We start from the raw sequence: 25,378 nt of genomic DNA, 5'->3' as shown, positions 1-25,378 counted from the left end.
TAGGCATGGTGGCAATAACCTCAGATGGCCATGGCAAGGCAAAGCTAGCCTAGCCTGGCAACCGCGAATGGGCGACTATAATCCAAGGCGTCAATGCCCTTAGCTGGGCTATCCCTCCGTTCATCATCTTAGCGGCGCAATACTATCTCGCCAACTGGTATACCGAGTGCAACCTCCCGGCCGACTGGCGTATTATAACTACCGACAATGGCTGGACTACCAATGCAGTAGGCCTTGATTGGATCAAGCACTTCGACTACTATATAGCGCCTCGGATAAAGGGCAAATACTGGTTGTTGATCCTCGATAGCCACGAAAGCCACTACTCAACCGAGTTCGAGCGCTACTGCTAGCAGAACAATATTATCACGCTCTGCATGCCTCTATATTCCTCCTACCTCCTCTAGCCACTTGATGTTGGCTGCTTTGGGCCGTTGAAGCAGGTATACGGTCGCCAGATCAAGGACTTAATACGCGTGTATATCAGCCACGTAAGCAAGCTCGAGTTCCTTTGTGCCTTTCGTACAGCCTTCTTTGCCTCTATTACTAAGAGGAATATATAGGGCGGTTTTATAGGGGCTGGCCTTGTACTATACGATCTAGAGAGGGTACTTTCGAAGCTAAATATCAAGCTTCGTATACCAACACCCCTAACCTTACAGCCAGGCACTGTATAATCTTGGGTCTTCCAGACACTATACAACCCCTAAGAAGCCAATTCACAGTCAACGCTCATCAAGACTCGCATTGCCAACCATCAAAATAGCTCCCCGACTTCGATGTTGGCTGCTATGGACCAGCTTACCAAGGGTACAATGGCTATAATGCACCAGGTGGCCCTCCTTTAGGCAGAGGTGTCTTCGCTCCACAAGGCTAACGAGGCGCTAAGCAAGCGCCGAAGAGCCAAAAGAACGCGTGTACAGCTTGGAAGATCGCTTGCAGTACAAGATGCAAAGGATCTACTAGACCAAAAGGCTATGGTTGGGGAGGTGGCACAAGAAATGCAGCCGGATGGTGGTGGTGCAGGGGGGGCTCGTACGAAGGTTCGGTGCTGTGGTGTGTGCGGCAAGCCTGGTCATAATGCCCGCACTTGTCAGGAGGTTGCAGAAGCATCTGATTCAGCCGTTTCTGATGTAATTATAGTAGGTTCATAATGTTGTTGTGTTGTAATTGTAGTTGACTGTTATAGTATGGTGGCAAGTGTTCAATTCGCTTATATGTTCATCTCGCTTATAAGATACGTTATCTTGTTTTCGCTCGGGTTATTATTCTAGGTAAGAAATCACCTAGGGTGTGAAGCTGCCTTCACAGTTTATACTACGCTCACAGCTGTTGCTAGTGTGATCATCTTGTTCTCTGCCCTTGCAGAAGGTCTAGCCGTCCTTTGCCATGTTCTGTCGCACCACCAGCGTTTTACCGTGGCGTTTTTGTTCGGTACACTGCGCGCATCATGAAGCCAGGGCTTGAATGCCTGATTTCCTCCCTTGTTGGCACGCTCACCTCTAGCAACCTGTGCATGGCGACTTATCCTCCTCATTGCGCCGGTAGTGTGGGGGTGTCAACCTTGGGATGTAGGAATATACGGCATGATATGAAATGGAACATGTACCTCATCTTGACCTGCATCGGGTGTTGCCTCGAGGTCAGGTCCCAACACCTCATGAAGCTTGCGGACCATCAGTCACGTCACACCGGGTTATGGGCATTATCGACACTTCCACCTGTATAGACCCGCAGCTGCGCTTCGGAGAGTTTTCTACCTCTTCCACCGAGCTGTCGGGCTTGCAGCTTGCTCCCTCCTGTACATCCAGAGTAGACCCATGATTCTGCTTCAACAAAGACCCCTCCTCAACTGAATCCTGCCGACCCGTCGAGCCTCTCTCTGTATATCAGTTGAGCACCAGCCATGATCCATCCCGACCTAATCATATCCTTGCCTGGTCATATCGCCCCATCGAATTTGGCTTCCATCCCCTTGACGGCATCCGGGTTCTGGGCGGCGTGGAGCCGACGGTTCCTGTGGGGACAGTTTCCTTTTGTTAGCCCCCGTGAACGTCACTGGTCGGCTAAGTGGGGTACGGTGCAAAGAAAGGAATCCCGAAGGGCAAAAAACAGACCCGACCTCCCCTCCCACAGGAACTTCGCGTTCCACAGCAGCCTTCTCAGCATGACTTTTGAATCATCGCCCACAGGTTATGCCAAGACCCATGGGCTCATACCAGAGGCTTTTCATCAACGAGGGTCTGCAGGTCCATTGAAGAGGTTCCACCTTTTCTGGATCGTCGCTGATGAATCATGAAGCTGATGTTGGTCCTCGTATCACGACCCGATCCGAGGTCGGGTCATGATGAGAGACTCGGCAGCTGCAAAAGTTCTGAGACGATCAAAATCACCACTCCCATGAGCATGCCGAGGCAGTGCCTTCAGCTCGTGATGGGTGCGGCATGCGAAGTCGGCGTTGGGAACACATTCTTCGGAACCCTCCGATGCAGCTGCCGCGCGGGCTGAGTGTTGTGTGTCTGATGCTGACAGGCTGTAGTCGACAAATTGTGGTAAAGGCTGTCTGAGCCCAGGAACACACGGTTAGTGAAATGGCTTGACGCCGGAGGTAGCTGATGAAAGACTCACCTTGCGTCAGTGCGTCCTCTCTGCAGTCATTCCGGGTCCAGTCTGCAAGGATACGGCAGAGCACTACCGTCAGGGTTGGCCGATGGAGCGAGGCCTCGACCGTCAGAGGGGAGATTATTTGACAACGGGGAATGACGAATACGGAGCTCGTCCGAAGAAGTGCGCTATGCTAGCAGTCGACAACTCAAGGGAATGGGTACGAGCGGCAAGGGAGAGACGTTTAACGTCTCGGTAATGAAGGAGTCGGATGCCATGGAAGTTGTTTATGTCCGGACGAGAGATGGAGTGGAAGAGAGAAGAGGACGGAGGAGGACTGTATATACCCGAGGAGCATGGCTGCCTGTCAACACTCGGTGCACGAGCACTCCTGCCTCAACGGTGTCAACTCCATGGTACGACCTCGTACGATACCCCCCGATTGAGAAAGACCGCTTGGTTCTTACTGGCAAGTCTCCATGGGTCCTTCCCTACACGGCACATTGTAGGGATGGCTTTGGCAGGTCCACCCGGGTGGTTGCGTCACGCTGCGAACTAATTCAACTGAAGTGTGGAAGGAGGCAGGACGGCACCCTGCCCCTTCCCTGCCGTAGGTAACCCTGGGATGATTGAGATCCCGATGGGTACAGTCCGGGCGCTTGCCCAGATAACAGCGAGACATCATGGTCGACAAGCGCCCGAGTCGGAATATTGAGTAGCAAGCCTATATTTTGCCTCATCTGCAGGACATTGGTAATTACCTAGGTACCTACCTAGTCAGGTTGACACGACGGTAGCTTGAGCTGTGGGATGTACAGTTGCGAACGCCGTTTGGGTCTTAGGTGGTGGGTACTCAGGTATCCGATGCTTGTTTCTAGAGGCAGTGGTCCAGTTGCCAGAGTCGTTCCTTCCGGCGGGTTTGGGAGCCACTGTCAAACTCGGGAAGCGGACAGGAGTTCTTTTTGCGTTTAGGAACGATGGCAGTGGCAACCGGACACCTGCGGACACTTTCGAGACCGAGGCCCCCTCGCCCCCGGTTGCGCTTCAGTTATCTATTCGGCTCGCTCTTGCTAAATGGAAGCAGTCCGCTTCCTACTACAGGTAGTAGGTACCTTAAGCTTTCGTCGGCAACGACCCGGAAGTCGCCTCTCTCACAGTGGCATTTCGCTGCATTACACAGGTCAGGTGTTAGTGGGCCGTTGTCTTTGACGCGGCCGAACTGCGTTCAGGCTCCCTGCTAGGCTTGCGGATATGGGATAGGTAGGTATCCAGCATTGTGTGAGAGCACGCAGTGATGGATCATTGAATGCGGTTCTGGATGTGGTTTGCCGCTGGAGCAGGAGCTTGTCAAGATTGGGGGCCAAAGTATAATGTATGGATTGGAGCGAAGATCCTCCGCGTGGAGACCGCACGTTTCGTAGTCCAGCCTGTGATCTCGGAAAATGCGGGAGTACGTCCTCAGGAAGTCTGAGGAAGTCTTTTCTGCCGTTGCCTGTCGCGGACCATCCCAGCGGTAGATGTTGTTCTACCAGCATAAAGTTCAAAGTATAGTGAAGGAGCCGGAAACATGATGTACAATGAGCGGAAGGTGGCGATGGGACGAGGGAGACCGAAGATCAACCAACACACTATAAGAAAGCTCCCGTTTTCTTTCTCGCCACTTCCCCTCTTTCTCCATTTTCAGGGTCAACCAGCTTCCATGCCTTTGACGAGTTCATCAAGCCTTGAAATCGGTTAATCCGACTTACTTTGGGTGCCCTTGCGTAAAGACGGAGCACATCCTCCCGGGTTTTTCGCCGTAACTTCCGAAGTTCCATGAATGTCTATGATGATGGGAGATGGTGCGTTTCTTGGTTCTTCCACCGTATCAGGATACGACTCCCGTCTTTCGGAATGGAATTTTCATCGCACTAGTTGACGGACGCTACATACCTTACCCATTCTGGTTCTCTCTAGGCAGGATACGTGCGGAAGCTTGTCCTGAGATCCTACAATGGATTGCGTGACGAAAATCGATACTGGTCCTAACTGACCCTCGACGCTGCTCCCAGTTTAGTGGCTTCGGTCTGAGCGTCACCGCAACTCTGAACGCCGCAACCACTGCATACTCAAATACTGACCCTGAGAAATGACTCCTGAAGCCCAATCATCTTAAGCAGAATGCTGTCCTGAAACGTAGCTAGGCGGACAATCTCCCCTTCGCAATTCCCGAAATCATGTGCCGATCAACAACGCAAAATCCCATCTCCATAATCTCAGATTTAGACCCCGAAAAGAGCCCTGACACGTCGTCCCATCTGGTCGTCCCATCCGTGCTTCTTCTCCTCCGGGACAGCAACTAGCACCTTGCAGACCAAACGCTGCCTGTCGGCGCGGCTCATGCGATACGGCGGCACGCGGAATCCCAGCGTGCTCTGAGCGTTCGGCTGCAGATCGGGGGCGGTGTCGGCAAGGAAGTCCTTCGTGCGCAGCACGGCCAGCATAGCCATCACCGAGCCTTGGTCGTCCAGAAGGAACGACCGGAAATTCTGCACGTCCTCGTACCATTCGTAGCACAGCGACGGGTCCAGCTCGATGTAGGAGCCCTCAGACGCATGAAACACGGCGAGGGCGAGCCGGGCGGGGCAGGTAGGCGGCACTGTTCGGCGTGAGACACAGGGACGTTAGTTATGACGTGCAACTGGGAAGCGGAGAGAAACGGTGTCTGGGAATGTCGAAGGGGGGGCTCACAGGTGTAGAAGTTCTTGATGTAAACCGTGAGCATCCGTTGCTGATCCCGGCTGCTGTGCGGTTCGAGGATGATGTAGACCTCGCGCAGTTTTGGGAGGCAGTTGAGAAAGCCGAACACTTCGCGCGGACACATGCGCCAGGCGTTGTGTGTGTGATGGAAGTGATGGTGGACGCGGCAGCGGAAGTTGCAATTCCTCTCATGGGCGGTGGGATGCCTCCACGCGTGCTTCAACGCGACCTTCTGGACCATGCCGAACAAGGCCAGTTTTCCCAGCCGAAGGCTATCGAAAATGCAGCCGGGAAGCTGATCCAGGGGGTGGAAGAAGCCGAGGGTCGGAGACCGCGAGGTGGGAAACTCGACGAGGACGAGGTCCTCGTCGCTGTTGAAGCGGGCGCCAGCGGTCTTAAACGGCAGCTTATCCTGGCTGCTGCGCGTCGCACGGAGGACGGCGGCGTGTGCCCTCCGGCTTACCGCGGCGAGATCGGCGACCCAGCGATACGCCGACTTGTCCTGACGCCTGGGCACCGGAGAAAACGACAAGCCCCAGTTCGCGTTGTAGTTATCGTGGACGAGAACGCGACTGGCCTTGACGATGTGGATATTCGGGTGTCGGATTGCCTCTGCAAAGATCATATCTTGAATTTCGCACGGAAGGCGAACGAACTGCGGAAACCCGTCCTGCTGCGGCTGCTCGGCCTGGTTGCCCATTGCTGAGTTGACAGCTGCCATGGTGAGAGAGGAAGAACTGGCTGAGATTGGAATAGGGGGAAAGGAGAAGACGATGAGGAAGCTGGAAGCAGTAGGCTGTATATGCTCGAGTTCAGCGTCGGGTAATCTTAAAGGAAGGATGCCAGAGAAAGAAGGGGTGATAAAAAAGAGAGAGTCGGTCGGACTGTGATCACTAGCAGAGATAAAGGACGCAAGTGAGTTCACAAACACTATGCTTCTTAAATAACCATGACGCGTCTAACGCCAGACTCGTCAACGCGCCACTGGTGTCACTATTTAGAAGCGTGTTCAGACGAAAGGTGGAAACGCTAAACAGCTGTGCTGGGTTGGAATTCTAGGGTACTTCTCATGGTTTCCGTGAATGGCTTCACGAGGAGAATGAGTGACAGCCGGTGACTTCAGGCTCCATTCTCTTCGAGATGCCAGCTGGTGCCACCAGGGACTAAGATAGTAAATGTGAAGAGTCTGGCCAACCAAGTTGTCAACTTGACAAGAAACCCTGCACGGGCAATAAATCAGTGTATAGAGTTGGTGGAAAAAAGAGTTATGGACCGAACGTCTCATCCCAACTTCTCACCATCTAACTCTTATACCACTGAAATCCTGATACTCTGGTAGAATTTTGCATCACCGATACCAAGACAGATCCTACTTTGTCCTTCGTAAGCATCATTCTGCCATTTGACAAGGTTTGTTGAGTGTCGTGTAAATCTTCAGCATTGTATAAGTGCCAGCATCTTGAGGATGTTGATTCAGTCAATATTTGGCCTGTGCGTCTAGGTGACTCAAAGAAATCAGAGACGACTCGGACATCTACAAAGCTCATGTCAGGTGTAGCACCCCAGGGACTCATCATAGAGGCATGGTTCTTGAACCTGCGTAGTCATTCGGCTAGATTGCGCATTTACTCTCACACCCTACCTCTAGGTACTACCTAGGTAGGTAAAGCACGACAACACCATAACCTGCTACCAAACAGCCGACACATCTCAAGGCTGAATTGGGAAGGTGGAGCTGAAGCAGGCGAAACTGAAAGAGTGTCGAGTGCCAGGTGTGGTCCGTGCGCTCGGCCTATTTGCTGGCATTCTGCTGTGGTAGCGAATTTCTGCAACATTCATCGTGCCTTCCAGACTCCCACAAGAGCCAGGCGATCTTATGATCAACAATGCGTCGTTATCCTCGAAAACTGCTCGCGGAACGCGACCATGCGCGGTCCCAATTGGGTAGTAGAATAGGTAGGTAGCTTCTCCCGCTTCTTTCTCATGTCCACCGGATTCTCAATTGGGCCATGCAACGCCTCCAACCATGCGGCTTGGCTCTCATTCCATCCGGAGACCGACATCGCCCTGAGATTCTCTGGGTCGTGCTCTGAGCAGCTTCTGCTCGACGGTGGGCCGAACCTATGTTGATGACGTGGCGGACATGCGAAGGAACCGGAATGCACATTGGAGCCTGGAACTCCACTCTGCGCGTATTGCCGTAGGCTTTGCCTGCAAACCGTGCTGCTTTGCAGCACTCAGTAAATGTGGTGACCATCTCGCTGTTTTATCGCTGTGACCTTTCTGAAGTCCCGCTGTCGCTCGTTGGCGCTTGAGGGCCATGCCCTGGCGGATCGTATGCCCACCTGTCAAGCTCTCGTTGTCGGAGGAAGTTCTCAACCCTGCCCTCCCGGTCCAGCCTTGCCCTCTGGCTCTGGCGCTGCCGCAATTCTTTGCTGATAGCAGCATGGTGCTGGTCCCGCATCTCGATCAGACTGACCGAGTTCGTGCCTGCTCTTGTCATCTGGCTCCAGGTGCCTATGATCAAGAAGACCGAGACGATGGCCATGAAGGCGAGGTTCGACGTGAATATGTGTTCCTGCTTCTCGCCGCTGCCATTCCGTTGCTGGTGCCACCGCTCCCAGTCCTCCCACGTTGCATTCATGCTGGGGTTTCCCGGCTCCTGCCGCCAGCTCCGATCCGCTGTGCGATGGCGGGCTTGAGACTGGCTCTCGACACCCCACCCAAAGCCGTAGAGGTCATACATGCGCTTCTTTTGTGGGTTGCTCAGGATCTCGTGAGCGGCGACGACAAGGCGGTAACGCTCGAGCTTCGTGCCATGTGGAATTCCGTCACCGGTGGTATGGTGTCTGCGATCGGGGTGGTATAATTTCGCAAGCTGGAAATACCGAGCTTTGCTGTACGGGGCATCGCGCGCAATGCCGAGGATTTCGTATGGGGTAGGGTTTGCGGACGTCGGCCACCTCGTCTGATCGCCGGCCTCGCCCGTTTCGCTCTGACCACCCCCACCTTTGCCGTCATGGATCGAAGCGTACGAGCGACGTTGTCGGGAGCGGCGCATGCAGGGTCCATTGCTCCCGCGCTCATGCGGCCTGCATGATGTCGTTATCGAGTTCGAAGGCCGGATAACGGAGAGAACGCAGCTACAGGTCCGGCAGAGAGCTATTGTCGTTTTGTTGAGCACCATGGTTCAAAATTGGTCAGTCATGGTTGCAGGGAAGACATCATGATGCCGTAACATCAATAGATGCTGCCGAAGGTATTGCGGTCTTGCCCCGATTGGAATACGTCACATTACCCGCAAGTGGCTGAATGGATTATGTATTCCGCTGGATTGTGGCGCAACTTTCGCCGCGCGTTGAAAGGCACACGTGACACAGCAGCCAAACACCTCACTTCAACTTTTCGAGATCGCAAAAGAACCAAGAGATTGGTTCCTCACGATTCCCCCACCACGACGAAAACTGAAAGACTTCCGCAGAAAAAAATACCGCCTCTTCCACGACAGACCACCCCCCACTTGCGGCCCGCCTTCTTCCAACTGAGCACATCCTCAGCCCTCAAAAGGAGATCACTATCTTGGCGTAAGTTAACCGTCGGTTGAGCAACAAGTTCCCCGAGCAACCCCGACCGCCTACACTGCATTGTACTTGCGCGTCGAGTTTACTATCAAGGCTTGCGCTTACGAAGCGGCGGGTATAGCACAGTCGCCCCAAGACACGATAATCATCCGCCCTACCATTCGAGACGAGCGATCTGCGCTACTGACCAAATCGGAGACGCTTTCCCTCCAACCTTTTTCATCGAACCTGAGAAAAAGTTCTAGTTAACGCCTCTATCGACTGCATTGACGTTAATACCGCGAGCACAATGACAGACAGTCTCGTCGACAAGCTCCAGGCCTCGACCTTGAAGTTTGTTGCCACTACATCCGACTTTTGTTGGTTGAACTGAACTAACAGGACAGTGATGGATCGGGCTCAGAGGACTGGAAGAAAGGCCTTAGGCTCCCCGCCAAGGATACGAGGCAACAGACAGAGGTGGGTGTTGTCAGCGTGCTGGCGCTTATGGGAACGATGCTAATCCCGCGGGGCCCCAGGATGTAACAAACACCAAGGGCTTGGATTTCGAGGACTTCGGCCTCAAGCGGGACCTGCTTATGGGCATTTTCGAGGCGGGTTTCGAGAAACCCTCGCCCATCCAAGAAGAGAGCATACCTGTGGCCCTTACTGGTCGTGACATTCTTGCTCGCGCCAAGAATGGCACAGGCAAGACGGCCGCTTTCGTTATCCCAGCATTGGAAAAGATCAACCCTAAGGTCGCGAAGATCCAATGTCTCATCCTCGTTCCGACTCGCGAATTGGCAATGCAGACATCCCAGGTATGCAAGACTCTCGGAAAGCACCTCGGCATCAACGTTATGGTCACCACCGGTGGCACCGGGCTTCGCGACGATATCGTCCGGTTGCAGGATCCCGTCCATATTGTGGTGGGGACTCCCGGCAGAATTCTCGATTTGGCTGGCAAGCAAGTAGCCGATCTGAGCGAATGCCCCATGTTCATCATGGATGAAGCCGACAAGCTTCTCTCTGTCGAATTCACTCCTGTTATCGAGCAGCTCCTGCGCTTCCACCCCAAGGACCGTCAAGTCATGCTCTTCTCCGCCACCTTTCCCTTGTCAGTGAAGGACTTCTCAGACAAAAACATGGTCAGCCCCTATGAGATCAATCTCATGGATGAGCTGACGCTACGGGGCATCACGCAATACTATGCCTACGTCGAAGAGAGGCAGAAGGTCCATTGTCTCAACACTCTCTTCTCCAAGCTCCAGATCAATCAATCGATCATCTTCTGCAACTCGACCAACCGCGTCGAACTGCTCGCCAAGAAAATCACCGAACTCGGTTATTCATGCTTCTACAGCCACGCGAAAATGGCCCAGCAAGCCCGCAACCGAGTGTTCCACGACTTCCGCAACGGCGTTTGCCGCAATCTGGTATGCTCCGACCTCCTGACCCGTGGTATTGATATTCAAGCCGTCAACGTCGTCATCAACTTCGACTTCCCCAAGAACGCCGAGACCTACCTGCATCGTATCGGTCGTTCGGGCCGGTACGGCCACCTGGGTTTGGCCATCAACCTGATCAACTGGGACGATCGCTTCAACCTATACAACATCGAGCGCGACCTAGGCACGGAGATTCAGCCTATCCCTCAAACAATCGACAAGAAGCTCTACGTGTATGAGAACCCAGAGTCTATCCCGCGGCCGATCTCCAACTTCAAGACTGGCGCGATGCAATACCAGCAGCAACAACAGCAACAGCAGCAGCAGCAGCAGCAGCAGCAGCAGCAGCAAGAGAACACTCAGTTGCAAAACCAGTCCCCGACGTCACTGCAACAGACCCTTCCCAGCCCGGGAGATTGGCAGCAGCAAAACCGTCAGAGTGGTCAGAATGGTCAGAATGGTCAGAATGGGTCTGGGCCCCAAGGCCGTGGAGGCTACCAGGGCAATCGCGGTTCCTCCGGTGGACATCGAGGACGTGGCCGTGGCTTCCAGAGTCAGGGCGGGCGTCAGAACTACGGTGGCCAGCGTGGTGGCCGTCCGCATGGACAGGGTCAGCCAGCGGCGCCTGTTCAGCAAGCATGATCCTCTCTCATGCATTTCGAGGGCGTTACGTGGGGTTGATATCAGGAGGTTTTATGCATTGTGATTGATTTGGATTGTACATATTATCTTCTCTTTCTCCGCACCATTCCTTCACGACAAGCTCCGATAAGGAAGCAGTCCGGCTTCACCAGTTCCTCGACACCGAACATTCGCGCGATATCCTTTTCGCCCTCCCAGAAGAGTTCCTATCGACCCGCTTCTGCAGACGACCACGTCCCTCATCGGCGCAAGACACGCACATTTCAGCGTCTCATCGATTGTATCTACGCCTAATCATCATCCATCCAGCTCTTCGCCTAATCACCGATATTTTTCTCTCTTTTACCGGTGATACAGTCGACCCTCGTTTCCCGGCATGATGTGGACACGATAGACGGCCACGGGTTTCTGGCGTAATGGGTTTCGGAGTTGAAGTTCTCTTGAGGTGGTTTTTGGATGCCACCGTGGCTGCGTACCTAGGTACTTTGGGCTGCCGCTCGACGGAAACCATTTCTCGGCAGCTCGTTCAACGCGATCACCACGGGCAGTCGCGACCCAGCGGTTTTGTGGGTTCTTCCTCTTCCCCTTCCCTCATCTCAAAAGGAAGGAAGCCAAACGACGCGCGTTCTGGGCATGGTCAGGAGTCTTGTGGGTGCTGTTAGCGGACGGACGAGATTCCCATTCGGTTGTGCCGGGGTCTGGAGTTTCTGGGTGGGGGAAGCAGGGATTCACATAAACGGCGTTTCTGGCGTTAGGTTTGGCATGACAGATTTGGTTCCGGCAATCGCTCACGGGGCGTATCCTTTCTTTTTTGTTGCTGGACGTTGCTGGCGCGTGGACGGACGGGAAAGAGGGGCAAGGCTAAGGCCGCTTTTCCTTTCAAATTTCTTCTCCGCTGCTATTGCGCCTGGCATCCTTCGGCCTCCGCTCGTTGGTATGCTGGACCGAAGTGAAGAGAAGGGCAGGGGGAGGCTGGGCCTGGGGACTTGGGAACGAAAACGGGACGAACGGGTATATAGGCCTCGGGTAGGGGCCCGCGGGATATGGCGGGGGCGGTTGGCGTTTTCCGAGGATTCCCGCAACATGGATGGATGGTGGCGGCATGGAGGTCCGCCAAGTAGAGGAGGATGAAGGGGCGCAGTGGACAACCGAAGAATGGGGAAGTGATACGGTGGAAGGTGATGCATCCCGTTTGACGAGAGCGGTGGTTGGGATGTCCAGGCGGTTTCACTACCAACCTACACGACGACTGCTATTGCCGAGTATTCGGTCATGTGGCTTTCCTCTTTGGCTGAAATCACGGATGGATGGGACTCATGAACTGCGTTCAGCAGTTCTAGTGCTGCATTTGCTGGTGCAGGCCATTTGCGCCTGTAGCCGACTGCATGAAAACCTCGAGACGCGGCTACGACCACAACCCCGGCCGCGACAACACACCACATTTTGGAACCTTACGGCTCTATTGGCAAGGCAGACCCTTAAACTCTGCATAGCATCACAGCGTCGAACCTTGTTCCCAGCTATCTTGCGTCAACCTCGCTGCTTTCCAGACCGACCGCTTGTGTGGAAACAAAACGTGGGATCTGCTTGGGCAGTGGGCCGATGGCATACAACACGAAAAAAAAAAAAGAACTTTTTTTCTGGGGGAGTGGAAAGCAAAGAAGATGAAATTGGGCCCGCGAACTAGGCAGGTTCTTTCTTGCCTCACTCGGTACTGGTATCTGGCTACGGCATGGCCGCGGTTGGATATCATCTATCGGTGAATATGGAATGGACGAGGCTTGGTGGGCCGTTGGTCTTCGGACAAGGTAGACAAGAATACAAATCCTCTTCTCCCTCCGGTATTTATGCGCCTCATGACACTGCCTTGGTGAACACGATGCCCCTGGGGAACCTCGTCACCTCAGGGTTCTGCATCAACAGCCAACTCTCCGTTAGCTCATTTTCCCGCGCCAATTCTTTGTTTCAGCAAAGCCCATTGTCCCGCGGCAAACGGATTGTTTGCTACTCCTCGCAGAGAATGCCGCATAAACACTCCGAACTCCGTTGCCGCGATCTTGGACTGACGATACAGCAACTGCAGAGGAACCCATAGATGAAGCCTCTATTCTGCCGAGCCTCGCACATCGAAATGGTCGAATGGTGTAGTTGGTTATCACGTCAGTCTAACACACTGAAGGTCTCCAGTTCGAACCTGGATTCGATCATAGTGACTTCGTTCTTTTGCTCCACCAGCAGCAGATTGTTGAACTTCTGCCGTCAGCTGGACGGATGCTTTTGTCCATTGTTTTGCAAATTCCAAGCGGCGAGTTTTTCCAATGGAGCTGTATAATCGCGTCCTGCTAGGTCAAGGTCGAAGGGTGTATTAATGCGTGTGACTCTGGACTCCGATCTAGTTAGAGAGGCTCCTGCCTTGAAAACCTCTTCAACAAGTTTATATCCACAAAGTGGCATTATCATTCTCGTCGGTGTAAAAAGATCAGTTCAAAGAACCTTAAAAACCGACAATATAACAAAACACCACTTTCTCGCTAGTCTCGCAGCATCCCATTTCCCTCTTCACATCACTGGCAGCAAGCAGGGAATGACCTCTTCTGGCATTGCGATAACTTGACTTCGTAGTCGAGCTGCAGCCTCAGCTGCTCAAAGGAGGGATGGCCGGGGAAGCGTTAAGGGGCTGCAACCAGTTTACGTTAGTATTGTAGAATGCCACGGAAACGGATCAGGGTCCGATGGGAAGTGATTTAATCGGGATATCTGGCAACCTCGTTGTTTCACTTTAAGTATCCGACATATGGGAACGATCATACCATGCTCTTCCAACCCATTCAATGTTACTGCTTGGATGATTGGAATCCTTAACTTCAATCTACGAAATCAAACCCCAACCCCTCCCTTTCCCAAAGTGCGTCTGCGTCTGCATCTGCATCTGCATCTGCATCTGCATCTGCATCTGCCTCATCTCAGAATCAAGCATGTCCGCCAGCGCGACCTCGTTTCCGGACCCCAGCTCGAACCTCGGCCCCGTCTCGACAAGCTCATACACCCCGACGCCGCCCGCCGAGTCGCCCGCGACCAGCATCCGCCCGTCGGCGGAGAACTCGAACACGGTCACGCTCGCCAGGTTCTCGAGCTGGCCGAACGACGCGAAACCGGCTTCTCTCGCCGCGTCCGGCCAGCGCCAGACTTCGGACGCCGACGCCACGTCGACGATGGCGAACTGGCCCCCCGCGGCGTCGCAGTAGGCGATCTGCCGGCAGTCGGGCGAGATGCAGGCTTGTGCGGAGGGCGGGATCGAGAAGAGGCGTGTTGTGTTGGACGGGAGATCCCAGGTTAGGACGAGCCTTTCCGGCGCGGTAGGGTGGATGGTAGACGGGGTGGTGGATGAGGAGGAGGTTGTGGTTGCGTTGGAGGGACGGTGGGAGTGTGATTTTGTCGTAGTAGTAGTGGTGATGGCGGTGGTGGTGGTGGTTGGACTGCCGATAGGGGTGAGTGGTGGTTCTGTCGGGGTAGACGCCGGGATCCAGATGGAGACGGCGGTGCTGCCGGCGGCGGCCAGACATGCTGGCAGGGCGGTCTGCAGGGCGGGATGGTCGGGGACGCACACGCGGTAGGGTTTGTGCCGCTCTTCGTCTGGGAGGGAGGCGCTGGACTGCTCGGGAGTCTGGGCGTGCAGCTTGCTGTGCGAGACGGGCTTGGTGTGCCAGGCGATGAGGATGACTGCGTTGGCGCGTGGGGGATCTCCAGGTCTGGGCCCCGCCGCGGCAAAGAGGAAAGGCGAGTCGGAACTGTAGGCCAACTCGGGAAATTTGGGGAGGAAGGGGAGGTCGGCCTTAGAGAGCTCGATGGAGTGGTTAGGATCCTCCCGGAACGGGGTCTTCGCACCGGGATTCCGAGCGAGGAAGAAGCGGTCGATGCGGTCGAACTTTGGGCGGTAGACGGCCAGGCCGGCGTACTCGTTGTGGAAGGCGTCGCGCTGACTGGCTGCCCAGCGGTGTGCTTCCTCGATGACCTGGACCTTCTTTGCGACGCTGCCGCCCTTTGCGAAGTTGTAGATCTCCAGGGTGAGACCGAAGTGTGTGGCGACGGCGATGAGCGTGGCGTTCTCGGAAAGAATGGCGTGGCTGCGGATGAAGTACTCGCGGGATCGCACTCGTGGCTGCACGTACGATGTAATCTTGATGGTGCCGTGCAGTGCACTCCTGGGGACGGACCATATCTTGACGAGCTTGCTGCTATGCTTTGTCGCGACATAGCAGGATCCCGGCGACGTATCGATGTGCAATATCTCAGATGCCTTGCCCTTGTCTGTCAGGTGACGTTTTGGCGTGACTTGGACCTGGGATAGATATGGATTCTGCTTCGAGGGCGCCGGCACCGCGAACTGAACAGCGGATGTAGGCGGATTGGTCCATGTCCGGCGGTACTCGGGTGGTGGTGAAGATGGGAGTGGGGGCAGAGCAAACCCAGGGCTCACCGAGCCTGATAGGCTCTCAGAGACTGGGCCCATGTTGATCAGAACACCTGAAATGGAGCCGCTGCTACTGCCGTGCGAAGCGAAGGATGGCCCCTTGGAATGCTGCTCAGAGGAGTAACTGCCTTTCGACTCGGTACTTCGGGCAAGCCATGACTCGACAGAAGATACAGGGGGTCCCGCTTCGGGATGACATGCCGAGGTGGGCGACTCAGGTTTTGCCGAAAAGAGATCCCCTTGATCCCAACTCGGTTGTCTGAGTAGTGGCGGAGGGAGGGAACGTTGGCTCATAGGGGTGACCTGGTCCTCTGACGAGGGTAGCGTTGGAGACTCAGGAATGCCTGGTGTTAGTCTTCTTTGCCCGTGAAAAACGTTCCATGGCGGAGGCTCTTCTGGATGACGTGGACCCGTTATGTTCCCTACCGGATAATACCACGAACCGGGAGGCTGCTGATGCTTATGACTTTCCGAGGTGTCGGCGTTCGTTGTCTGCTCGAGATGGGCCGCTTCCACGTCGCGTTGACAAGCCGAATCTGTGCCGCTATCGAATGTGGCTCTGCCCTAGTCAGTACAGTCACAGTGGTACGACTGCGGTAGAAAACGTCACGCATACGGTGTTTTGCGTGCCTGTAGTGTTCCTGAAGCCTTGATATGACACTGCATGCAACCAGACACAATTTGGAGATAGTGGAATAGCACCGCTTCCGTATCATCCCTGCCACGGTCCGCGGACTGGGCTCCGGCCTGAAGGCGGTCTATTTCGGCGACAATCTTGTTGTTGAACACGGCTGCCTCACCACCCTCGTGTGGCAAGGCCGTCCTATGTCGACCCCACCGTGTCAGGTTGCTTTTACAAGACCCCAAACCCTGGGGTGCCACACTTTGAGGAAATGGGAGGGCTCTTACAGGCTAGTAACATCGAGAGCTAAAGCAAGTGCCTCTCGAAACATCCCAAGCCTCGTTCGACAGCTGGCAATGTCAGCCCTTCCCGATTCGACCCATTTTGTGGGCTCGGAGCGTCGGGACAAGATGGCGTCGATGTGGATCAGGATGTTCCCGCAGCTCTCCAAGACCGGGAGCATCTCGGCCTGGAGCAGCGGTGGTACGCCGGGCTCATCCCTGAACAGTTCTAGCAGTAGACGCAGATCCGAGAGATCGCGGGTCACAGCTGCGAGGTCAGCGTGAGCGACGCGCACAGAACGGATGAAGCGCGTGATGATGGCCGAGGTCCAGGAGATGCCAGAGAGGAGATACTCGATTGGCCGGGCAATCGTGCGCATCTGCGGAAGCTCCATTGTCGCCTGATCAATCGCCTTGATATAGCGACAAACGTAGAACGGGTGGGTTGCTGCGCGTGCTTGTAACCTGGAATATAGGTGAATATCCGCTGGCATCGCTGCGATCCAACGCCAGCTGTAGCGATGTATTGCTTGCAGCTCCGATCAGGGCGGCGAGAACCACCGAGATGAGATGAAGGGAGCAACAAGCTTCTGCTCGGTCCCGAGGACCGCACGTGTGACCCCTGCCATGACGAGACAAACAAGACTCAGAAGGTCGAGATGCGGGGTGCGGTCCCATCGCCTTCTCTCTTTATCCCAGCGTCCACAGAACGCCACAAGACAAAGACATCCCCCATTATTGGCCCAAGAGGCTCGGTGGGTGAGTGATGAACGCGGCTGCGTGGAATGTGCAAGGTGTAGCCAAGCTGACTGGGGTTTGTGCCATTCCTCGCTGTCTTGAAGACCTAATTCGAAAGAAGACATGGGACCAGGTACCCAGATCTATCCTAAGATGAAAAATCCGTAAAATTGCTGTGAAGTCGCTCTTTGCAAGGGAGACTTGGGGGGAGCACGAGAAACCCATCGGATTCATACACCCGGCCCTAGCTAGGACACAATCTAGCAAACGAACTCCAACTTCCATCTACTAAGGTATCAGAAAAGGACGATGACTTGGAGATAGCTTGATTGATGGTATGATGATTTGATTGATCGAACAACAAGTTGGGGCGCCAGGCCCAAGTGATGATAATGCTCTTTGTTCTAGGTCGGTTGAATGACGGATGTGGTGTTCGGAAGCCAGCTCTTCCATGACCACAGAAAACCCAGTAACCCACCCCAGTAACTAAGTAGCACCTTCCAACCAGTAGCCCCCACATCACGGCTGGACGTTGGAGCAGTGAATCGTGTCACCATTTTTTCTGGCCTCGTGGTATGGCCCTAACTGGAGCTTGTCCCTGGAACAACGTCAGCCAAATTCTCCCGCAATCGGCATGTCTCAGGAGCACGGTGAGTCCCGAGACTGCCAGATAAATGAAATTAATGGAATATGACAGCGTAAAACTTGACATACCAGCACATCCTGGCGAGCGAGCCGCGACTCCATTTGGACGGGGAGGAGGTGTTAACGCGGTAGATGGTGGTCGAGCCGGATTTGCTCTCAGTGTAGGGCACCTTGATCTTGTCCAGCGCAGACTTGACGGTGTCGTTGCAGATGTGGCAGACCTTGCAGATGATAGGCATCTTGACGATGATAGCTGCGCTGTTGTTTTGAAGTACTATGACTGTATGGGTAAGATAAGGTGCCTAGTCTTTTGACGTATTGCGTGCCTGATTCGTGAGTCAAATTATGCCAGACGGTGTTGATGCTAAGAATTGTCATCGTGGGAGCGACCGGCAGAAGTTGACCGAGTTGAGCCTTTTAATTGTCAGTGATCGTACCAGCGCAAGCACCGTCTCGTTATACGACAGCGGAGGCGGCGAGGGACTTGAGACAGTAGGAAGCCAAGACGCGGTCGAGGATTCTAAGCGCCCGAGGGAGGAACCCTGAACTGACCGCGCCACTTCTTTGCTCGCCAACTCCAATACTAAACATTTTGGTAGGTAGAGAGCATAGGATGGTTTGCTCGAGGCTGAGACGCTAGAGGTAAGTCATCACTTGGTGCGGTCGCGTTTGAGTATCAGATGCGGTCGCGTATGGGTGTCAGAGGAACCAAAAAGGATCCATGTACGTAAACAGCACAAAAAGGATCAAGCTAACGCTCCGTCAGTATCATTAGCAGCAAGCAGGGCCTACGCCGCTTTGTCCGGTACGCGCGTAACCTAGCAGAGTACTCTGGTGGTGGCGTTTTGCAGTTGTGTGTATTTGCGAAATTTGGCAACTTGGATTAAGAGACGGATATGCATTCCTTGCTGGCCAAAGGTCTTTCCGATTTCTCGTATGTCTCTAACGACGGGGTACCTATAAGCGGCTTCGAACTGCAATCTTGGTATGGTACTTTGGGAGTTTGCGTTTTAGTCTGCGGCGCAGGTCAGAGCACAACTGCATATATGGTATCATATTTCGGGACCGTGCCACACATTGTTTGAGGATTGGTGACTAGTGAAACCTCAGTGGACATGTATTGTTTACCCACAAACACTTCATGGAGGAAGGAGACGTGGGGTAGACTCTAATTCCGACAGACACCTTCCATAGCGTAAGACAGCTCACGCGGTGTAGTTGCAATACTCCGGCCAAGCAAACGGGTTCCCCGGATCCAAAATGCTGCTGAACGAGAAATCAACCGACTGAGCGAACCTGGGATCCCATGCCCTGAACAGCGCATCGTCGTCATTAACTAGAAAGTCATCAAGGTTGCTTTCCGAGAAACCTCCGAGAAGCGGAACCCTGCTGGGCGGATTTGGCTGAGACACTAGGTCGCAAGGCAGGGGGATGGCGTCGTCCGCCTGGGCGCAATATTCATGCCTCACTGTGGTCGAGGATTGCTGATTTGTTGAATTGAGTCTCGGATTACAGTTGTTGGGCCCGGGGTCTGGTCCGAATGGAGCGTGGTTATTGTTGATGGGTATGGTGTTGTTGCTATCTGTGCCAAGCGTACCCGCCCAGGTAAGAGTGGGATGCTGGAGTCGTTCCGTCAACGATGAAGTTGCTGGGGAAGGGAGCGACCCGCGGAGGCTGGGCGGTGGGTTCTGTGAGTTGGTGCTATCGTTATGCTGAAGCTCATTCTCTAGGATTGAACTAGGGAGAATGCGGGGACTAGATGGCGCATCGGGCGGCGTCGTAGTCCTGTCGATGATTGTCGGCGATGTCGCCCGGGGTAGGTTTGCTTCAGCTGAAGGTTGGGCATGATCCTGGTTCGCAATGTTGTTCGTTGATCCTTCACGCCGCGTGAAATCGGCGCCGCCATCATCATGACGAGAAGCTGTGGCCTGTCCTGGTTTGCTTGTTGCGGCCTCAGTCGTTTTCTTCGGATGTTTCCTGTTCAGAACCTCATTCCGATCCAGCTTCAGCATCACTGCCTGACCAAGCTGCCCGTTGATGCGGGCAGTGCTCCATATCGATCCCATCTCTTGCAGAGCCGGGAGCACCTTCTTGAAGTCAGCGCCTCCCCGTGTCCGGAACATGGGCAGTCGGCTGAAGCGCCACTTGCGGTAGGCCACACCGAGCGAAAGCGCCAGCGCGTATGGAACGAAAGGCATGGGGCAAAGAGGGTAGCTCTGGATAATATCCAGGATGCGGTCTGCCGAATGGGACCTCCGCGCGTTGACACTGCTAGGTGGGAGATGCTGAGTACGGGGCCCGGGCAGTGTATCGCACTCCGGTGCCGTGCGAAAGCGGTATCGGGGCATCCTGACAGAAAGGACGCAAATGGCATGGTAGAGGACCTCAAGAGTCGCTTGAAAGCGTGCTCATCAGCTCGAGCCCGGAGTCAGGCGATTTGGGGGCTCACATACCAAGGAGGCTTTCTGGTTCACATTGCGCTCCAGCTTCAATAGCCATGCGCTCGAAGACCGGAATCTCAACGTAGCTCACCTTGGGCCGCGGGCGGTATAGCTCGATAACTTGGTCCAGCAGAGCGATCAAAGCCAAAAAGAGCTTGAATATGGGCGTGTCGTGGGCTTCTGGATGAGGGACCTGTATCACGTCGTAGTTGTGAAACATGAGTGGCCTCGCGGACATTGCACCATTCAATCGGTCGAGAGCGTAAAGACATTTGAACAACCGGGCAGCGCTTCCTCCCGTATTGTGTGAGTCGTTCGCGCATGCTCTCTGCAGCACGTCCAGATGGATGCCATGTGTGTGGACGATGGCAACAAGTTCGTAGAAAAGAGATTGCGGCTTGAACCTGTCGGCAGGATCTGCTGGTTGCCAGTAGAGACAGGTCACGGCCATGATCTGGATCTGTTGAGTGAGAGGAATCCGGTGTGCCTCTTGCAACTCGGCGAGACGCCTGTTGATGAAAGTGGCCATCTCGCGGGAGTACTCGTCGAAGGACACGGCAGTCCGTAGCTGAGACGACCCTCCCATATGTGTCTTGAATGTCAAGGCGCTGCGAGCGTCCGGGTCCGTGGCCGCGGCAAGGCATACACAGGCTTGAGTGAGTTCACGCAGACCGGTGTCCTCTGGTAGGTCCACGAGGGTCGACTCGTCGAGGATGGGGAAGATGGGGTGGATCTTGGCCAGGTATATGTCCCTCAGGGCTCGCCACTCGGTCTCAGACGGCATCACCTTGTCTGCCAGTCCGCGACTGACAAGGGTTTGAGCCAGGGCGGCAAACTTAGCGGTGTCTTGTACGTGGATCGTGCACCGCGTGCCGTCCTCTCGAGGAACAGAGAAGAACGGGCCCGGTACCTCCTCCATAAGCTTTGGGCTCCCCAGGCTAACTGGGCCTTGGTTCTCGGCAGCGGGTGGCCTCGAGTTCTGGGGCGATGCTGGGGGTAAGAAGCCTAGGATCTGATGGTCAGGCTGCTCATCAGTTTGGGGGGTCTTGGGCGTCGGAGCCGGCGCCAATGTGGCCTCGCAAAGGATGCCCTCAGGATTCAGATCGCCGAGGAATGGCGGTACCGGAGATGTCTGCCGAGGTTGCTGCTGTCTCGGGTCCTGGTCGGGGCTGCCGGCCGAAGCTTTGTCCGAGGCGTGATGGAAGAAGCGGAGCAACTGAGCAGCGGCATCAGAAGTATCTCTGTCGTGAATGCTGGTTTCACCTCGCGGGCGGATGCTGCGGGAGGGCCCGTCCTCAGCCCTGACGTCCACTTGATCGGACGCCTTGTCGGCTGGCGCTGTGGGGGCGTTTGGGGGAACGTGGTGGCATCGTTTCTGGCGGGGTGAGACGAGTTAGGTCAGGATGGCTCGGGTAATGGAAACCAAATTACCTTCCGCTTCCTGCAAGGGAGGCAAGCTTGATTGACCTGCTTCCTCTTCACCGGCAGTCCGGCGGCATCATGTCCCACGAATTTAACGGTGTGGACGGGTGCGCCTGCCATAATGGGACGCGTGCGGCCAGTCCTCATACAGCGCCTCAACGAGAGGTGGATTACGACTTCTGATATGCGCAGACTGTTCGATAGCCTTGTTGAGTCACCAAGCCATTGATTCGAAAGACACTGGTGACCGCTCATGAGTTTTCGATATTGCTGAGCGGAGCGGACATGCCGATTTTGATTCCTCCTTCGACCCCGCCTGGCAAGACACATTCGCCAATCAAAGTCATCTGCATGGCCCCACTAAGCTCTTCAAGTCCTCGTCCATAACGCTACACTGAGAACTGCACGCACACTGTGCAGATACATCCCAATAATGCGCAAAATTTAAGGGCCTAGGATGCTCTCGAACATCGTCGAGGGAATATATAGGTTGGGCACTTTGGATCAATTCCGAGAGAGTTCAGAAGATGTGTGTATACCTTCGCTTGTTGCGCCGAAAGTCCAGCCAGATTCAGGCCCCACATAAAGTTACAGCGGAATTTCCGGTTCCAGCTATTCCGCCTTCTGCTGGTCACCGAGGTCTCACGTACTACAACGACCCCTTTTGAACACCTAACCTAGGCGAGGACGCCGATGCGCTCGCCGCTCGCACTGAGCGTCAGCAAGTCAATGATATTCTTCTGCTCTCCCGTACTCCCCCTCTTCTGAACCACCCCGCGCCAATGACGTCGACTCTGTGCCGCTCTTTTCCCAAGATGTTAACTCCGCTGGTTGCGAGGCATAGGGCCTTCGAGGACGGCGAGGATGCCAGCCCTGCCCCGGGACCCTTGTTCGGTACCCTTTTTCGGGACCTCCTGTGTACCATAGTCGAAGGTCATAAGATGGCGCTGCAGGTTCCCTTCGCGGTGAATCCCACAGCAACGTTTAGCTCATCCAAGCCCCCCAGGCGCTACATGCCACTGCCTCTTACTCTCTCTAGAGTCTCATCATCATATACTCCATAATGCTACCTCGTCTTGTGCGGCCCTGGCGTAGCTCCCTCATTGGAGTGTCGAACCGGCGGTTCTCACAGCGATATCGCCGCCATGTCACCTCCATGGCGGCAATGAATTCGAACCCTACTGGGAAAGCTGAAGGCGACATTTCCGATTCATTTGCCTCCCTCTCGGGGAAACCAGCACAGCCCCTACCAGACCGCTTCCGCGAACTCAAGCTCCGCCTCGTGGATGGCCATGAAGACGCCGTCATCGCCAGCTGGGAACGACTCCTCGTAACCCTCAGAAAGGAGAACGAGCTCATCTCCCAGGCCGGCCCGGCCATCATCCCCGAAGTCCGCTTCAGCCACCTTCACGAGGACCTCCGCGCCCTGCGGGACGAAATCAAGAAGCGCGGTGTGGCGGTCATTAGGGGTGTTATCCCCGAAGACGAGGCACGCGCCTATAAGTTCGAGATCGAGGAATACGTCCGGCAGAACCCACACACCAGAGGTATCTTCATTTCATCCTCCTTCACTGCCCCATCTTTCCTACCCCCCTCCAATATGCTCTCAATACTGAGACACAACCGACTGAACTGACTCTTATCTACGTCAGGCTTCCCGCGGAACCAACCGCAAGTCCTCGAACTGTACTGGTCTCCCTCCCAGATCCGCGCACGGAGCCACCCTGCCCTTTTGAAAACACAGGTCGCTCTGATGACGATGCTATGGCACGTCTCGGATCCTTCCGCGGCCATCTCCCTGCACACGCCGCTGTGCTACGCCGACCGCCTGCGCATCCGCCAGCCAGGCGACGTGGCCTTCGCGCTGGGCCCGCACCAGGACGGTGGCAGCGTCGAGAGATGGGAGGAACGCGGGTACGGGCGTGGCGGGGTGTACGACGCCGTCTTCTCCGGGCAGTGGGAGAACGGAGGAGGGTACGATCCGTTCGACGCGGCGCCGCGGGTGGGTGCGGTCACGGATTTGTACGGCGGGCTGGGCGCGTGCAGCATGTTCCGTATGTTCCAGGGCTGGCTGGCCATGAGCAGGGCTGCGCCGGGGGAGGGCACGCTGCTGGTGAATCCGCTGGTGAAGGAGACTGCGGTGTATGCGCTACTGAGGCCTTTCTTTCGGGCGAAGAGGGCGTTGGAGGGGGTTGGTGGGGAGAAGGAGATGGAGAGGTATTTGGAGGGCGGGAACTGGGAGTTTACGGCAGGGGAGAAGATGACGAGTGAATTGCAGGGGGCCGTGCCCGGGTGTGGGCAGGAGTTCCCGCCGGGCCTGCATCCGCATTTGGAGCTGGAGAGGACAATGGTGCATATGCCGGAGGTGCGGCCGGGCGATTACGTTGTGTGGCACTGCGACAGTGAGTAAACATTTCGCTCTGCGGGCTAATAGGGGAAATGGAGGTGTTGCTGACGGGGTCTGGTTGATGCAGCTATCCACGCCGTCGATAAGAAGCATAAGGGAGCTTCGGACTCCAGCGTCTTATACATCCCTGTATGTCCGACCACCAAGGCCAGTGCGGAATATGTCGCCCGGCAGCGGACCGCGTTCCGTCAAGGGACTCCTGGCCCGGATTTCCCCGGTGGTGAAGGCGAATCGCGACATATTGGTCGAGGCACCGAGGAGTACATGAAGAAGCATTGCGATCCTCTGGGCGTCCGGGCAATGGGCCTCGAAAGATTGACAATCGTGGATGGGGATACTGTAGGGGGCGAGGCCGTGGTTCAACAGGCAAACGCTGTTCTGGGATTCTAGGGGTCGTAGTCCTCAAGGGGATTCACCTTTGTATCATTGAGTGCGACACGACGCTGGTATCGGTTTCAAATTCCTAATTTCATGACTTTTGATGACCGAGCTGCCGTAGGTCTTTCTAATCCTGCGTGATCATGTCCAAGCTACCAGTAGCACCCCAACACCCCTCCTTTACTCCTCCTTAGGTACGGGCGCGATGTCCTTGGCATAGTACTTCAGGAAGTCGCCCTTGCCCAACTCGACACCCTTCATCCGCAAGATGTCGTACGCCGTGCTCAAGTGGAATAGCAGGTTCGGGAGCGCGTAGCCGAGCACGTACTGGTTCGTTGTCGCCTGGACGCTGTGATACTTCGGCCCGTATGAGATGGTCTGCTCCTTGGGCTCAACTTCCTCCCTCTTCACCCCCTCCAGCAGGGCAATGGTCTTCTCGACGCGCGCTACCAGCTGCTCCAGGGTCTCCTCGTTGTCCTCCCACGCCCCGATGGATTCCCCGCGGGCCGTCAGGCGCTCAACCATCTTCTTGCTGAAGTTGGTGACGGTGTAGACTTGGAACGTGAAGGGGAGCATGTCCGGGTAAATGCGGGCTGAGGCGAAAGACGCCGCATCCGGATGGGCCTGAGCCTTCTTGATGATGTGGAGGAGCGTCTTGTTCGCGTCGAGGGCGCAGCCCACGGTGATGTCATAGAGCGGAATGGCGGCCATGTTGGGTCTGGTTCTTGCGGTTCTGGCGATGCTTGCGGGAGGCTGAATGCAGTGCTGAAAGATGGTGGTGTTGAAGCTGTTCGTCTGCGATCTCCTTGTCCTGAGTCCTGTCTTGTCGGAATGCTGTTGGTGACTGAGGAACGCCAGGCCCTTTTAAGGGGTCTCGGAGACTTATATGCGCCCCTTGTGTTGGGCATGAACAAGCGGGGAAATTCAAGTGGAGTTCGCCGCGACGCCAATCCTCCGTCCAGCTTCGGATCGAACCGCAG

At 55.2% G+C, this 25,378-nt stretch overlaps 8 protein-coding genes and 1 non-coding gene across 9 annotated transcripts; 3 read left to right on the top strand and 6 right to left on the bottom strand.

Annotated features, from left to right (window-relative positions):
* Nucleotides 1–5,092: 5,092 nt before the first annotated feature.
* Nucleotides 5,093–6,043, bottom strand: B0T15DRAFT_397751 (uncharacterized protein; the record flags this gene model as incomplete). Its single annotated transcript, XM_062864920.1, has 1 exon — nt 5,093–6,043. One exon carries the CDS (start codon nt 6,041–6,043, stop codon nt 5,093–5,095), a length of 951 nt encoding a protein of 316 aa, XP_062721402.1.
* A 1,464-nt stretch (nt 6,044–7,507) lies between these two features.
* On the bottom strand, nt 7,508–8,642 carry B0T15DRAFT_203542 (uncharacterized protein). The gene has a single exon (XM_062862601.1). It carries the CDS (start codon nt 8,528–8,530, stop codon nt 7,610–7,612), a length of 921 nt encoding a protein of 306 aa, XP_062721401.1. The 5' UTR covers nt 8,531–8,642; the 3' UTR covers nt 7,508–7,609.
* A 571-nt stretch (nt 8,643–9,213) lies between these two features.
* B0T15DRAFT_396057 (P-loop containing nucleoside triphosphate hydrolase protein) lies at nt 9,214–10,993 on the top strand (the record flags this gene model as incomplete). Its single annotated transcript, XM_062864810.1, has 3 exons — nt 9,214–9,257; nt 9,311–9,383; nt 9,443–10,993. The coding sequence occupies 3 exons, from the start codon at nt 9,214–9,216 to the stop codon at nt 10,991–10,993; spliced, it is 1,668 nt and encodes a 555-aa protein (XP_062721400.1).
* Nucleotides 10,994–13,126: 2,133 nt separating this feature from the next.
* B0T15DRAFT_t143 lies at nt 13,127–13,200 on the top strand. Its single transcript has one exon. It is a non-coding gene; the product is annotated as a tRNA-Val (tRNA).
* A 391-nt stretch (nt 13,201–13,591) lies between these two features.
* B0T15DRAFT_203505 (uncharacterized protein) lies at nt 13,592–16,875 on the bottom strand. The gene is made up of 4 exons (XM_062862600.1): nt 16,374–16,875; nt 16,081–16,287; nt 13,804–16,023; nt 13,592–13,670 (listed from the first exon to the last, which is right to left on the bottom strand). The coding sequence occupies exons 1-3, from the start codon at nt 16,859–16,861 to the stop codon at nt 13,863–13,865; spliced, it is 2,856 nt and encodes a 951-aa protein (XP_062721399.1). The 5' UTR covers nt 16,862–16,875; the 3' UTR covers nt 13,592–13,670; nt 13,804–13,862.
* Nucleotides 16,876–17,624: 749 nt separating this feature from the next.
* On the bottom strand, nt 17,625–17,989 carry B0T15DRAFT_493768 (uncharacterized protein; the record flags this gene model as incomplete). The annotated part of the gene is made up of 2 exons (XM_062866969.1): nt 17,625–17,703; nt 17,820–17,989. 2 exons carry the CDS (start codon nt 17,987–17,989, stop codon nt 17,625–17,627), a joined length of 249 nt encoding a protein of 82 aa, XP_062721398.1.
* Nucleotides 17,990–18,697: 708 nt separating this feature from the next.
* On the bottom strand, nt 18,698–21,898 carry B0T15DRAFT_532906 (uncharacterized protein). Its single transcript, XM_062869335.1, has 3 exons — nt 21,623–21,898; nt 20,204–21,566; nt 18,698–20,145 (listed from the first exon to the last, which is right to left on the bottom strand). The coding sequence occupies exons 1-3, from the start codon at nt 21,866–21,868 to the stop codon at nt 18,956–18,958; spliced, it is 2,799 nt and encodes a 932-aa protein (XP_062721397.1). The 5' UTR covers nt 21,869–21,898; the 3' UTR covers nt 18,698–18,955.
* Nucleotides 21,899–22,769: 871 nt separating this feature from the next.
* On the top strand, nt 22,770–24,410 carry B0T15DRAFT_397465 (uncharacterized protein; the record flags this gene model as incomplete). Its single annotated transcript, XM_062864902.1, has 3 exons — nt 22,770–23,160; nt 23,266–24,015; nt 24,088–24,410. The coding sequence occupies 3 exons, from the start codon at nt 22,770–22,772 to the stop codon at nt 24,408–24,410; spliced, it is 1,464 nt and encodes a 487-aa protein (XP_062721396.1).
* A 168-nt stretch (nt 24,411–24,578) lies between these two features.
* B0T15DRAFT_397365 (uncharacterized protein) lies at nt 24,579–25,109 on the bottom strand (the record flags this gene model as incomplete). Its single annotated transcript, XM_062864892.1, has 1 exon — nt 24,579–25,109. One exon carries the CDS (start codon nt 25,107–25,109, stop codon nt 24,579–24,581), a length of 531 nt encoding a protein of 176 aa, XP_062721395.1.
* Nucleotides 25,110–25,378: the final 269 nt, after the last annotated feature.

This window comes from Chaetomium strumarium (assembly GCF_033439665.1).
Source record: "Chaetomium strumarium strain CBS 333.67 chromosome Unknown B0T15scaffold_4, whole genome shotgun sequence".
Lineage (NCBI taxonomy): Eukaryota > Fungi > Ascomycota > Sordariomycetes > Sordariales > Chaetomiaceae > Chaetomium > Chaetomium strumarium.
Note: the sequence above shows the minus strand (reverse complement) of the source record. Positions and strands in the feature narration are given on the sequence as shown.

What these genes read in the sequence shown, in the direction of transcription:
- B0T15DRAFT_203542 (XM_062862601.1), bottom strand. Translation starts at nt 8,530, where the DNA reads ATGGTGCTCAACAAAACGACAATAGCTCTCTGCCGGACCTGTAGCTGC.
- B0T15DRAFT_203505 (XM_062862600.1), bottom strand. Translation starts at nt 16,861, where the DNA reads ATGCCAGCGGATATTCACCTATATTCCAGGTTACAAGCACGCGCAGCA. An exon ending in GCTCTCGATGTTACTAGCCT is followed by an intron (nt 16,288 to 16,373) that starts GTAAGAGCCCTC and finishes GGGTCGACATAG; the next exon opens with GACGGCCTTGCCACACGAGG. An exon ending in CTACAGGCACGCAAAACACC is followed by an intron (nt 16,024 to 16,080) that starts GTATGCGTGACG and finishes TGACTAGGGCAG; the next exon opens with AGCCACATTCGATAGCGGCA.
- B0T15DRAFT_532906 (XM_062869335.1), bottom strand. Translation starts at nt 21,868, where the DNA reads ATGAGCGGTCACCAGTGTCTTTCGAATCAATGGCTTGGTGACTCAACA. An exon ending in TCCCTTGCAGGAAGCGGAAG is followed by an intron (nt 21,567 to 21,622) that starts GTAATTTGGTTT and finishes TCACCCCGCCAG; the next exon opens with AAACGATGCCACCACGTTCC. An exon ending in TGAACCAGAAAGCCTCCTTG is followed by an intron (nt 20,146 to 20,203) that starts GTATGTGAGCCC and finishes CACGCTTTCAAG; the next exon opens with CGACTCTTGAGGTCCTCTAC.